The sequence below is a fragment of the Pelecanus crispus genome, chromosome 2, assembly GCF_030463565.1.
Source record: "Pelecanus crispus isolate bPelCri1 chromosome 2, bPelCri1.pri, whole genome shotgun sequence".
NCBI classification, from domain to species: Eukaryota; Metazoa; Chordata; class Aves; order Pelecaniformes; family Pelecanidae; genus Pelecanus; species Pelecanus crispus.
The window spans coordinates 53424535-53437615 of NC_134644.1; the positions used below are offsets into that span (position 1 = coordinate 53424535).

Genomic DNA, 13081 nt, shown 5'->3' on the forward strand with positions numbered 1-13081 from the left:
GGAGATCTTGTTTGAAACCTGACTTTCATCATCTTCTCAAGACTTACTGAATACACTATGTTTACTAGTATTACTGAGACCAAGATCAGCCATTGATCTCTGCTTGTCCTCCTTCAGGACACCACACCAAGTTTAATTTCTCCATATTCCCTTGTCCTGTTCAGCTCTGGTACCATCATCATCTCTGGAGCACTTGAGCATCACCTCCTATAGGCAAGTCTATGCCTATTTTCTTTGAGCTACTTTCCTTCTCAGCAAAGCAACCCAGTGCAAAGATCTACAAGCACAGGCTCAGCAGTCTAGAAAATTGTCTAGAAAATTGTCTAGAAAATTGTCTAGAAGAGTAAGTATGGAGATATCACTGTCAGTTTGTTTAGAGCAAAGAACATTATATATGATTTATTGGGTTTGGGTTTTAGAGGACTGGGACCTCTTCTTTCAATCATAGTTAGCTGTTAGTTTATTTATCATGGCTTTCCAGCATCTTAATTAACATTTAGATGATGAAAAACCTGAGATGATATTTTAAAAAGTACGGAGGTGGATATTTCCTTTCAGGGACAGACATTTATAGTAAAGCTGCTGAATATGTGAAAAGTGTATTGCAAAAGAACCTCTTGTGGCCAAATTGTTCAGCACAGGGCAGTGAGTTTCATCCTCTTCTGATCACCAGACATCAAGTATGAGAATCACTTTTGCACCAAAAGGCAGGAAGGGCCTATTTGCATTTTAAGTAAGTCTCATTGTTCCTGAATCACAGAATAAAAGGTCTTGCAGCATTGCAAGTTCTTTGTCAGGGAGTTACAGAGTTGATTTGCAAGAGGAATAAAGGCATTTCCTCTTGCTGATATGTAAGATTTAAAGCCATGAAGTTAGAAAGGACTTTATTTTAGCAGGGATATTTTTCTTCTCTGTAACAGCCTTGAAGAAAAACCTGACTATTACTGTCTCAGTTTTTTCTCAGCATGTCATTTCTAAAGAAAACTATGTCACTAGGAAGTCAGTTCTAATTTTATGCACCATTTTGTAGCCTGCCTACATACAAGGCAACTTTTCTTGCTATTTAAACATTGGATATTGTTATGGGGAAACTGGGTGGGGTAGGCACTCAAACAGACCCACACCTCTCAGTGATATATAATCTAAAATTTATTAATTTGGCAGGACAGGTATCATGGTTGGATATCAAGTCCTATTCTATAGAACATAAATATACAAGTCTCAGCTTGTCCCCACTGGTTTAGACTGACACAAAGTGGACTCAGAGGAATGGGACACTCCAACTAGTCAAGGTGTCAGGTCTGGACCTGGCAGCTTGGTCCCAAATGGAGGCATTCCTCCTCTAGCTCCCATATGTCATTGCATATCCCTGTACATACACCCATCCCAAGGAGCTATTGATTTGACCTACCCACAACTCTGCACATTTTGAACTGGCAGTTTTAACTGTAAAAAAAAAAAAAATCAACCCACAAAAAAACCCCAACCCCTTACTAAAGAGTAAAACCTTTGAAGTCAATCCCATGCTGCTGTTATTCATGAAAAATTGCTTAAATAAGATTTTTGCTCTGTGTGTTTTGAACTTTTTCATCCTATCTGTCGGTTATTCATGCATCGAGTGCCTTTGCCATAGTGTTCAAATGAGTGTAAACTATCTAGTCAGGTCAAAAGAGAAGGGTATCTGTAAAGTGCAATTTCATCTCCTTAAAAAAAGGAAGATTGATCCTTTTGAATCATCAAAATGACAATGCCAAGAGCTGCCATAACACATTTATCTGTGGGCCAGTTAGGAACAATACACAGCAGACCACAACATTATTATGTCTTATTTTTATCACTTTTTTGAACAATCCATTCAGTCCTGTATTTAGCAGTGGAAAGTGCAGTGGGAGGATTGCTAATAGTACTGGGTAATTTTACATGAGGTGAGTATTTGTGTATCAGTCAACGCACCTGGCAACTGTGCGTCCATCAACTCGAATCATCAGTCAGGCATCAGACAGCAATAACTTCTAGCAGTCGGCCGTCTAGGGTGGCTGGGGAAATCTGGGTTCAGGCTTTGATCTATAGCTCGCCTGATGATCAGCTGAGGATGTGCACCTCTGTCCTCTCCACGATGTCAGCTGGGACAGGCAATGGGGTCCCAGTATCAGTTAAGAAAAAGAAGCAAGAGGGTGCTAGGTATTAGGGCAAAGAAAGGGGGCAGTTCCTGAGGTGGTGAGAGGCACCCAAGGAGGCTGAAGGCTAAGGAAGGACAAGCAAAGGGATGCTCAGCGCATCCTTACAAACCTAAGGATTTGGGGGAATTAGGCTCAAGATTTTTAACTTTAAAGGTGTGAATGTCCTGTGTAGAAAATGCCGTTCTCTGATCTACCCACAGCTCTCAACTATGAGGGGAAGGAGGAGGGCGAGCACTTGTTCAGCAGCAGAGCGCTGCTGCAGCGGGAAGTAGCCGTAGAGGAATTTTTAAAAATAGTCTCCATCAGAGATTTTAGGCACAAACAATTAATTAAAAATGAAGAAGCGGGGAGGGAGAGGAGGTTGTGCAAAGGCTTAGAGATGACTGCAGGGGCACCAGTGCGTTTTTAGGGACTTTTCTTTCTCCTTCTAAGGTGACATCCTAAACCCTTCAGTGCTACAATACTGTCCCAGCTTGCTTAAAATTCTCCATTTCCCGTAAATTCTGGCATGTAGACAGATTTCTGGTGACAATTGCAAATGAGCTTGGGGAGAAAGGGGCAAGGCACTCATCATTTTTATCAGCCTCCCACAGCAGAAGTTGAAGTTCTGTGGAAAATATGTAATTTTAAATATATTTGTTTATTAAAGTTTTAAATAAAAACAATTTCTGACATGTTCCTCTTAGCTGGAACAACAAAAAATAGTGGTTGGGTCATAGCTGGATTAGCTTGAGGTGGCAGCCTCTCTGTGTCTCTTTCCCTTTGTCTTTCTCTCTTTCATAGACCTGAATCTTGTTATCCTCTCCCTTTTTTTTGTCCACTTTAGCATAAGTGCTTAATATAGTTATCTTTATACAGTCAGCATAACGTCATGTTGTTACCAACATTTGCAGTTTTCTTTCAAATTCCTCCATGCTGTAGGGCTCATTCTCCTTCTCTAGCTATTAATCTTATGTTGAGTCTTGAAACAACAGGCAAAAAGCATCAGCTTTTTTGTGCTGTGGCCGTAGCTGTGCTGGCCAAGAGGATGATAGGTTCCCTTTGCATGTGTGTGACAAACATAATTCTCATTTGCATTCCTTAGGATAACTGTCACTTTCCTGAAATGCAGAGTAGTTACTAAATTACTTTTATAGGAGGCAGGCAGAAAGACTTGGAATCAAATTCTGCCTTGTCCCCTCTGTCTCTCTCTGCCCCTAAATCTTTCCATTCACCTATATTGAGGTGTTCTGTTTCCATTTAGGCTTTCTCCAAAAAAGGATTAGATTTATGAAAGCGATGCAGTGTGTCCTTTTGGTAATATTTAAGGTCAGATTATCAGAACAGTTCCAGATTCAATTTTCCATGCCTGTTCTGGAAAACCTAACCACGGCTTTAGATATTCAAGAGCTGACCCAGTCGTAGAGTATTTCTAGCAAGGTGTTATTAAACATGACCTGCTTCTCAAAACAATGTGTCCTTCCAGTGCTGTGTGTCTGGATGCATTAGCTGGTATCTGAAGAAAATGACTGTGGCAGAACCTCATTTGTAAGTTTATTTAAGAGCTACCCAGGTATCCTGACAAGGAATTTCCTCATTTGCTTTTAGTGAAACACTGTTTCTTTTGTCAGTGTTGGCTTTTTCACTTGCAAAAGGAATACCAGCCTTTACAGACTGTGAGATAATTAATAGATAGATTAACACGTAATACACAGAGGACATATGTGCAAATGTATGTGTGCATGTTTTTTTTTCCTAGATGAATTTCATGACTACATTGATAATTATGTTTACGGGCACTACGAGTCAGCTAAACATGTGCAGTATGTTCCATTCCAAGCCCCCAGTTTTAGCAGCTTGCAATTTTTACAGCTTAAACACATGCATCTGGGCCAAACAGCGCCATATTAGTGACACCACTGACAGTTTTGCCTATTAGTTCCTCAAAGGGAAGCCATCCCATCCAGGGTTTGGCAAACATGCTCATATTGCAAGGCATAAAGAGACAAAGACAGTGAGCCCATAGGAAAGCCCATGAGGCTATTAATCACCTTGTATTTAGAATTAGGCTAATATAGTACTGAGGAGATGATGCTTAGGGACATACACTGACTGATGAAAGTAAAAAAGAAGTATTATTCAATACTCTATTCAGAGCTGCCCATTCATTGAATACTGTCCACCCTGTTAGGTAAATGAAGTAGTGTGCCTTAATAAAAATAATGACAATCACATCCCTAGATTGCAATCAAAAAGTGGCTGAGCAGAACCTTTGATCTAGCATGCTCAACATTTAACAATTTGATTAGGTAACCTGAGTAAGGATCTTTGGAGAAGAGGGTGGGAGGGATGATTACTTTTTGAAGGTAATAACAAAGAGTCCATCACAGCGGTTAGTCTACTCCCCCTTTGAATGAAAACCAGAGAAAAAAGTAGTTAGGGTACTCCAAGTTTAGCTTAATTGCTAAGCCTTTAGTTCCTCTATTTCTGATCCACCACAAATTGAAATGATTCCAGGTGGGCTAAGACATTGCAGTGAGTACTTTATACCAGTAGCTTCCAACTGTGCTTTAAGGTTGGCATAGGGGAATATCTGCTGATGGGAATAAATGGTAGGCTGCAATCAGGCTGTCAGCTATTTAAGGGGCCAGGAAGCACACAAGAGAGTGATGGTCAGGCTTGCAGCTCATCAAAGTATGTTCAGCAGAAGTCCCCGAGGAGAGTGTTTTAGTATCCCAGACTTCACTACTTCTGCAGGAACACTGCCTCTTCCAGACTCTGCTGTGGCTATCTCAAATGTGAACTCTCTCCTTACTCTTCCCCTTCCCCATGCTTCAATCTGCAGAAAGATTAATCCAGTTGGAATAAGCATACCACAGAGAGGCTTTCAACATCAAACAAGCCCTGGTACCCTATGGCAGCTAAGTGAAATGATACAAATTCCCCTTAAATAGTCTGCCCCATTTCGTTGTTGTTGTTATTACTACTACTACTATTATTATTATTGTTATCATCATTTTTACTTTTGGTTATTAATACCACTTATTTTCTACCTTTTAATGTATGTTCAGACCAAATGCCTAGCTTTCTCATGCTCTCTGGGGGAATTTATTGGCAAATAATATTTCAGCACATTGCTATATCCTGTGCCACTACTTTATGCATACTGAAACACCTCTCTTATACTAGTATGACTGTAGCACTTTCACTGTACTTACTCAGTTTTACATAGCTTGTTTGGAAGATCCATGTTCTGCCTGCTTTTTCCCCATTTCAAAGTACCAGGATGCCTTCCAAATCCAGCCCCATTCAGGCAACTGCAAAGTCAACAAGCTTGTTTACATGGGAGGCCAAAAACTGATGCAACAGTTCAAACCCTGGTCTCCTTTACACCTATACCAAATGTGGATCGGTTCTTCTCCATAATGTGAGCTGTGGCTGTGCCTCAGTTCTGAATCTTAGGAACTTTTGGGTCAGATACATCGCCAATATATAGTTGTCTGATCTCTGGCAAGCAGTTTTGAAATAGTTTAGCCATGAGCTAAGGAGGTTTGATTTAGTGTGACGGAGATCAGAAATTGAAGAAGAAAGAATTTATCCTGGGGAAAAAAAGAAAATCTGTCTAGTAGAAATGCCATTTTCAGAGCTTGAGATATGGTAGTTCAGTGTAAATACAGAATAAATGCTTCTTCTTTAAGCCCTTTAATTATTCCTCAGTGGGAGGCAGGGAGATACATGCAAATTATTTCCAAGCTGCCTAGTCCCACAGTAAACCAAGTAGTTAGAAATTACAATGAATTAAAGATTTAAGCTTTTGGTAGTTATAGGGAATTTCATTTTGATTTACAAAGACTTCTTGTAGGCTCAAGTGTGTGACTGAAATACTTTTCCTCTCTTTGAAGCCACTACTTAGCTACCCACAGGTAACATATGGCATTCAGCAACAGAAATATAGTGTTGCTCTTTTGTAATTGATTGTCTTACTCATTTTCACATGACCACTGATTTATGTTCTGAAGAAGCTGGATTTTGATTTTTGAAAGTAGCACAGATACTTTGCATTCATTTTGCACATCATTTGGATGTGCAGTTATATTGACAAATGCATATCTTCTGTGATCACATGGTTATAACATGTAAGGAGCAATATCCACCTTGCAATGTTAACATTAAAGTGGCTGGAAGAGCATAACACAGCCAGCAGAAAGGACTGTGAGACTGACTGCCTTTTCAGCTGAATCTCAGGAGTAACTTGGTAAAGCAGGTAAGAGTTATGCCAGTACAGACCAGTGTAAGAGGAGAATTAGACCCAGTGCAAGCACTGACACTAAATACGTGTTGTATAGGCAAAGTATGATGTCATTTTCCTTTTTTTCATTCCACCCTATAAATATAATAAAAAAATGTGGAGGAAGTCCTATTTTCTCACTGTGTCAGTTGTTGACCGTCAGGAAGGGTGATTCAGCATTTCATCATCAGTAATAAAAGCACAAAGCCTCAGAAGTCAATATTGGTTTGAGCATGTGTTATTGAAAAGAAACTATAAGAGAAAAAATCCTCACAGCACAGTAATCCAAGTGCAACCACGTGCAGGGTGGGGGGCGTAGGGGATGGGACACCAAAAAAAACCCAAGGGCTGTGTTATTCTAGTAAATCTGGTGTTTACTAGGAAAAAAGACCCCAGGAATGAGGCTAGAGGTCTGCACATGAGCAGTGAGGCACCATGCATCAGCTCAGCTGAGAGGGACCAGGCAGGCAACAAGTGGGGAGCAGGGGCTGACCCCACTCCATGGGAGTCCCGGGGGTGCACCCCACACTCAACCCCATTCACTCCCCATCTCTCCAGCAGTCTCAGTAGGAAGGTGGGGAGGATGTTAGTTCCCTGTCCTACAAAACAGGGAACTAACAAGTGAAATGTCTGAGCCTGGCTTACTCCAACCGCCCCCAGCACCTCCAGCCTGCCTCTATCTGGTTTGAACGTGGACGCTTCGGGGACCTCTTCCCCTGAAAGCAGTCCTGTCAAGGCTTGGGTTTTGTCACCAACTTGAGGAGCCCTTCTCTGAAGTCCTTCTTTCAGGCGCAGCATTTCGCTGAATGAAGTCAACAGCGTGTACGTGGAGTTAACTATTCAAATAACCAAGAGCTACATGACTACTTTCAGATGCAGGATCCTTCTGACTAATATTCCTATCATGCCTGACTAATGAGGGCCAGTTAAAATGTCAAGAGGTTTTGGGGGGTTTTTTACTACCTTGTTTCTTACTCACTCTCACAGTAGATGATAATGAACTTACATGTTGTTTACTCATTCCATTTATACAGTCCTGTAGGGATAAAAGAGTTGCTGCAGCTTTACTGCTTCTGTGTAGTTTAGGAAGTCTTACAGGGGTATGAATAAGAGTGACCATTTCTGCCTGGAAGCAAACAGACTCGGCTCTGTCATTTAAGAGCAGGTCCACATTGAAAATAATGCAGAACTACTGTTGCCCAAGTGGGAGAATTCTGCTTCTGTGAGGTAAAATTTCTCCTGGAGCTCCCCTACCTGTGGCACTGAACTTTTCCACTGCCAGTGAAGGAGAGCAAGGTCAGACCCATGGCATCCTCACTGCCACGCTGAAGGATGTGCAAGGAGACCTTCCTGCACCCTCTGAGCAGTGGCCCAGGGAGGTGAGAGCAGCAGTCCCTAGGCGCATGGGTGGGCAATGGTAAGGGAGCTGGCTTAGCCCTCTCACACACCCCTGGAGCTACCTCTTACACACAAAACTTGGCCCTCCACTGATGGCCTGGCTCCCTAGGGCAGCTCCAGAGTCTGAGCGCTCCTTCAGTGGCTCCCTCAGCCATGCATGGCTCTCATGCCAAGCCTTTTCAAAATAGCAAAGGGATTTTGCTTGATGTTCATGAGGCAGACATCACTGATAAGACTATCATGCAACAGAGCATAATCCAATATATATCTAAAGGCAGCAATAGCCTAGGAAAGAACCTGTGGGAGAAATGCCTAAAATGGAGAGGCTGTAAAGAAAATGCCTGTATAAATGGATATAAAAAAAAAGTAGGCAATGTGAAGAATGCTTTTAATATTTACTCTACTGCAACTGACCTTCCCATCAGTTCTTTCAAGTCATTTGTTAAATGCATGGAAACTATCGATTTTGTGTAATTAAATCATTTCCGTGCATTTCACAGGGACAAACGCTAAGCATGGACTGCGCTGTAAAGCTTGTAAGATGAGCATCCACCACAAGTGTGTAGACAGTATTGGACAACAGCGTTGCATGGGCAAGCTGGTAAGTGAGCAGCTCAGGGCAGCAAGTGCGGTAGGAGGCACCAGCTTGTGCTGGAGCCACTTGCTTCGTGTGCCTGACCCCCTGGCTGGCATTTAGCAGGTGTATTAACAGACCTGACATCAGGTCACTTTACTGAGGTGGGAAAAGTAAAGCCAGGTGGTGCCCTATTATCAATTTGGGCAGTTGCTACTACTCAAAAACCTGAACAAAAATGAAACACAAATCTAGTCTGCATTGCGGTTGTCAAAATACAGTTACATAATCCAAATTCAGCTAAGTAACAGAATTCCCTTGATTTAAACTGTGCTTGCTGTGGTGTAAATCTCTCAAGGAATGCTATAAATTAGTCAAAATATTTCAATGGAGTTTAGCAAATGAAAAATCCTTCAAATTATGTTTTATTGTTTTTTCCACTGTTAGGGCTTGAAGAAAAACCATAATTCATCTTAAAAAGAAAACCAAAGGATACTTCACAGTGAGACACTACCGAGTTTGAAGCAATCTCTCAGTAGGAGAGGCTGGGAGGAGACCTGCCCCTGTATGGACACAGCACCTTAGTGCCCGGGTCACATTCTGAGGAGCAAATTCTCATTACTGGCAAAGGCAGGACATTGTGTTTGAGATGATTCTAACTCAACTTGATGACTTTTATGGGAATATGGTTCTTTTAGCTACTCCTAGAAAAAGAACTTGGATAAAATAACCATTTGGAATATGAAAACTGAATACATATATTCATGTTTCAGATGTTCTCAGATTTGTTGCAACCTGAAAGCACCTGGGACAAATAGGAGCTAAACCCAGTTTCACTGTGTTAAGTGATGAAAAAATGCAAGCATTGACTTCAAAAGGGCTAGAAAACCCACCTTTCACTGGAAAGATCTTTTATCTCCAAGAGTATTCAGTGAATGTTATTGTTGTTTATACACCTGAGGCAAACCTTTATGCATTTAAACCATAATTATAGCCCTAGTGTGAGGCATTCTGGTATAGGAAGTTGGTCTGTGAAGAGCTGAATGATGTCATTGCAAGCCTTGGACAAGTCAAATATTAAATCATGTCAATTGTTTCATGCAATTCTTGATTCCAGCCTCAGCTCTTCTGGTCACTAGTTTAAAAAAGCATAAAAGTAGATGCCAAATTTACATCAGGAAGTCATCCAGGAAAGTCACAGGAGTTTTATGAGTTCATGTTCCGCCTGAATCTAGTTTGTTTGGGGGCAAACAGGGGCTGCGGAATCTGCAATTTATTCCTCTGAGAAACCAAATTTATCAATCCTCTCATTGCTTCTCAATCTATACTGCAGTTCATTAGCAAAAGAACTAGTTGTCTATTATTTTTTTGTGTATACTTGTTGTGGTTTAACACTAACCAGCAACTAAGCACCACACAGCCACTTGCTCACTCCCCTCTGGTGGAATGGGGGAGACAACTGGAAGAGTAGAAGTGGGTTGAGATAAGAACAGTTTAATAATTGAAATAAAGTAAACCAGTAGCAGTAGTAATAATAATTAGAATATACAAAGCAAGTGATGCACGATGGAATTGCTCATCACGTGCTGACGGATGCCCAGCCAGTTCCCGAGCAGTGATTGCTGCTCCCCAGCCAACTCCCCACAGCTTATATACTGAGCATGATGTCATATGGCATGGAATATCCCTTTGGCCAGTCTGGGTCAGCTGTCCTGGCTGTGTCCCCTCCCTGCTTCTTGTGCACCTGGCAGAGCATGAGAAGCTAAAAAGTCCTTGACTTAATGTAAATACTAGTTAGCAACAACTAAAACATCAGTGTGTTATCAACATTATTCTCATACTAAATCTAAAACACAGCACTATGCCAGCTACTAGGAAGAGAATTAACTCTATCCCAGCCAAAACCAGGACAATACTGAACATAGGATACGGAAAATACGCACATCTCCATGAAGCTTTCCCACGTCTCGCTGTGACTGGAAGATCTCACAGCCTGGAAAGATTAGAAATCTGAGAGACCATTTATGAATCTCTTTGAATGGCATTTCCAAAGACTTAGATGTTAGCACCTTCATTTTTGGGTACTCATCTGGTGACGTCTTGTGGAGTTTTTTGAACTTAGAAGACAAAAAAGCAGTGGAAGCTGCAGTCAGTCAGCAGCAAACCTTAGAAAAACCTATAGAAAGGCTCTAAATTCCTTGGGTTTCACAAGTGCATATGTAGGAACATCAGGATTTGGAGTTAGGGTAGGGAAGAATAGTCGCATGTTTAGCAAATGCAAAACAATGCAAATTCACATTACATAAGAAGAAAGGGAGAGCGAAACTTCCCAGAACCTCTAATGATTCCACACTTCTTCTGCAATTAATTAGTGCTGCTTTTTGTGTAAGACAAAAGAAAAAGGGGGGCTGAAAATTAGTCCCTCCTCCTTCCACATAAATACGGGAAATTGTTTTTTTCCCGGAGAAAAATCAAATAAATCCCTGATCTATAAACCCCACAGTGACTCAACAGCAGGAATCAAATTTCCAGCCTCGCCACATTGTTATGCCACTAGCTGAAGAGCTGAGGTTATTTCTACTACATCCGTCATGGCAGAAATGCACTTCATTTGTTTTTGCTTTCTCTCCCTCCAGCCAAAGGGATTTCGACGGTACTACAGCTCTCCACTACTCATTCATGAACAGTTTGGCTGCATCAAAGAAGTGATGCCTATTGGTAGGTTTTGATTGCTTTTCCATTCAGTCTCCCTTTGGCAGTGCTCTGCAACAGCAGCGGCAGACTTCCAGCCGTGGTATTTACCCTCAGCAGCCTTCCAGCTCCTTTCGGTGACTGGATGTCCTTCTGCCATCTCAGGAAAGGACCACTTCAAAGATACAAAGCTGGAAGAGGAGAGGGTGTGTTTATTGTGCGTTTCACTCAAAACCCTGTACATATAACCTCTTAGTAATCACCCTGTTTATAATAATAACTACCTGAGCTTGAGGTAGGAACTTAAAAGGGAGGCAACACTGGAATATTGAAGTGAAGGTCTGAGCTGGGAAGAACCAGATAAAAGACAGAGAGATCAAAACAGCAGGAGGCATTCAAACCACTGGCCTGGCTTTTGAGGGACTTTGCTAGGTTCCTGTCCTTTTGCAACCACACTTTTTGCTTTCCTCATATTTTTTCCTTATTGACCATGTCTACACATTGTCCAAGTATTTGAAAGACCAGATTTTGCTCACTGTAATACCAAATTCCTGAAAAACATTTTGAAATGGAGAATTTGAGTTGGTTCTGGAAAATATTTCTCCCCACCAGTACTCTGACTAGGCAAGCCTGGCAGTAGAAAAAATACAAGCCAAAGCTAGGCAGTCAGTTTAAAATTACTTGTCTGAGGACATTTAATTTGTTGTTTTCAGCGGCTAAAAAAAAAAAAAAAAAGTTAATTACATAGATTTCATCTAACTTGCTCTTTCTCAAAAACATCCATAATTTTTATCAGAAGTAATAGAAACATTTTGAACAAACTCTGACTAAAATATGAGGGGTGCTTTGCTCTCATCAAAATTCAAAATCCCATGTATTTTCTCAGTATTTTGGCCAAAATTTCCCTCCTTCTACACAGTGCTAGAAACATACTGTGTCTACTACCTTGCCCTGCAAGGGAGGCTGAGGTCTAATAATGCAGTATGTAGAAGAGGATTTGAACTGGATTTGCTCATGCCAGTTGAAGACATCCATTTCTCTGCCATGGGAAATGACTTTGGGGACATCTGTGAGGGAGAGTGGGATTGAGAATTGAATGGACATACACCAATAGGGGTGGTGGCCTTTCTGGCTACCTGTAGACTGAGCTGAGCAACCTGGAGCATGTTTCCAACAGCAGGCACCTACTCACACCTGCCTCCAGACCTCATATGGCCCCACAGTGGGGATGTTAGTACCTTTCAAGAAAGATCCAGGCCATCCTTTTTATCCAAATTAGCCAAGTAGCAGCACTATGAGGGTAAATAGATAAAGGTGATGTCCCACACATACCACAACGATGCTCAGGCACGATGCAGGGTTTTTCCCTTCAAGCATCTACTGTTGAGAGCAATCCAAGAGGTCAGTGGTAAGAACAGGCAGCAAACATGGATTAAAGCCTCCTGGTGCTTTGCCTTCCTTACCTCAGTGGTAAGGAAACCTTACCTCAGCATCAGTGGTGATTAGAGAAGGAGGATGGCAGGTGAAGAGAGACAAGGCAATAGGGGGACCCAAAGAGCCTGTATAAGAGGAGGATGATCTTTACAGGAGCAGAGAGGCAGCAGAAAATTGCTAGCAAAAGCCAGTTCCACTAAGTTCATCAAACAGTTTTTATGAGGATAGTCTCTCAACTTGTGTCTAAGCATACAGCCCAACATGTTGGTAGAGGCAGGTGTTTCTCCAAGTGGAGCAGGAACATGACCAGAAATATCTTCAAGGGATTGATGCATGTTTTGTTGCTTCTGTTGCAGCCTGTGGAAATAAGGTCGACCCTGTGTATGAAACTCTCCGCTTTGGGACTTCCTTAGCTCAGAAAACCAAAAAGGGCAGTTCTGGAAGTGGGTCTGACTCTCCCAACAGAAACTCTGTAAGTATCCCACATGTTTCTTCCATTTTCGTTGTGGAAGAGCAACAGATATTCATTCACAGGAT

At 41.6% G+C, this 13081-nt stretch overlaps 1 protein-coding gene across 2 annotated transcripts in view; it reads left to right on the forward strand.

The window, feature by feature from the left end:
- Window positions 1–13081, forward strand: part of STAC (SH3 and cysteine rich domain) — a 75823-nt gene that overhangs the window by 37700 nt on the left and 25042 nt on the right. Inside the window, exons 3-5 of one of the 2 annotated variants that reach the window (XM_075706062.1) lie at window positions 8346–8446; window positions 11056–11137; window positions 12901–13016. In XM_075706062.1, the coding sequence (XP_075562177.1) occupies window positions 8346–8446; window positions 11056–11137; window positions 12901–13016 (299 nt within the window). The remainder of the gene's footprint in view (window positions 1–8345; window positions 8447–11055; window positions 11138–12900; window positions 13017–13081) is intronic. The other variant, XM_075706063.1, reaches the window with a different exon arrangement.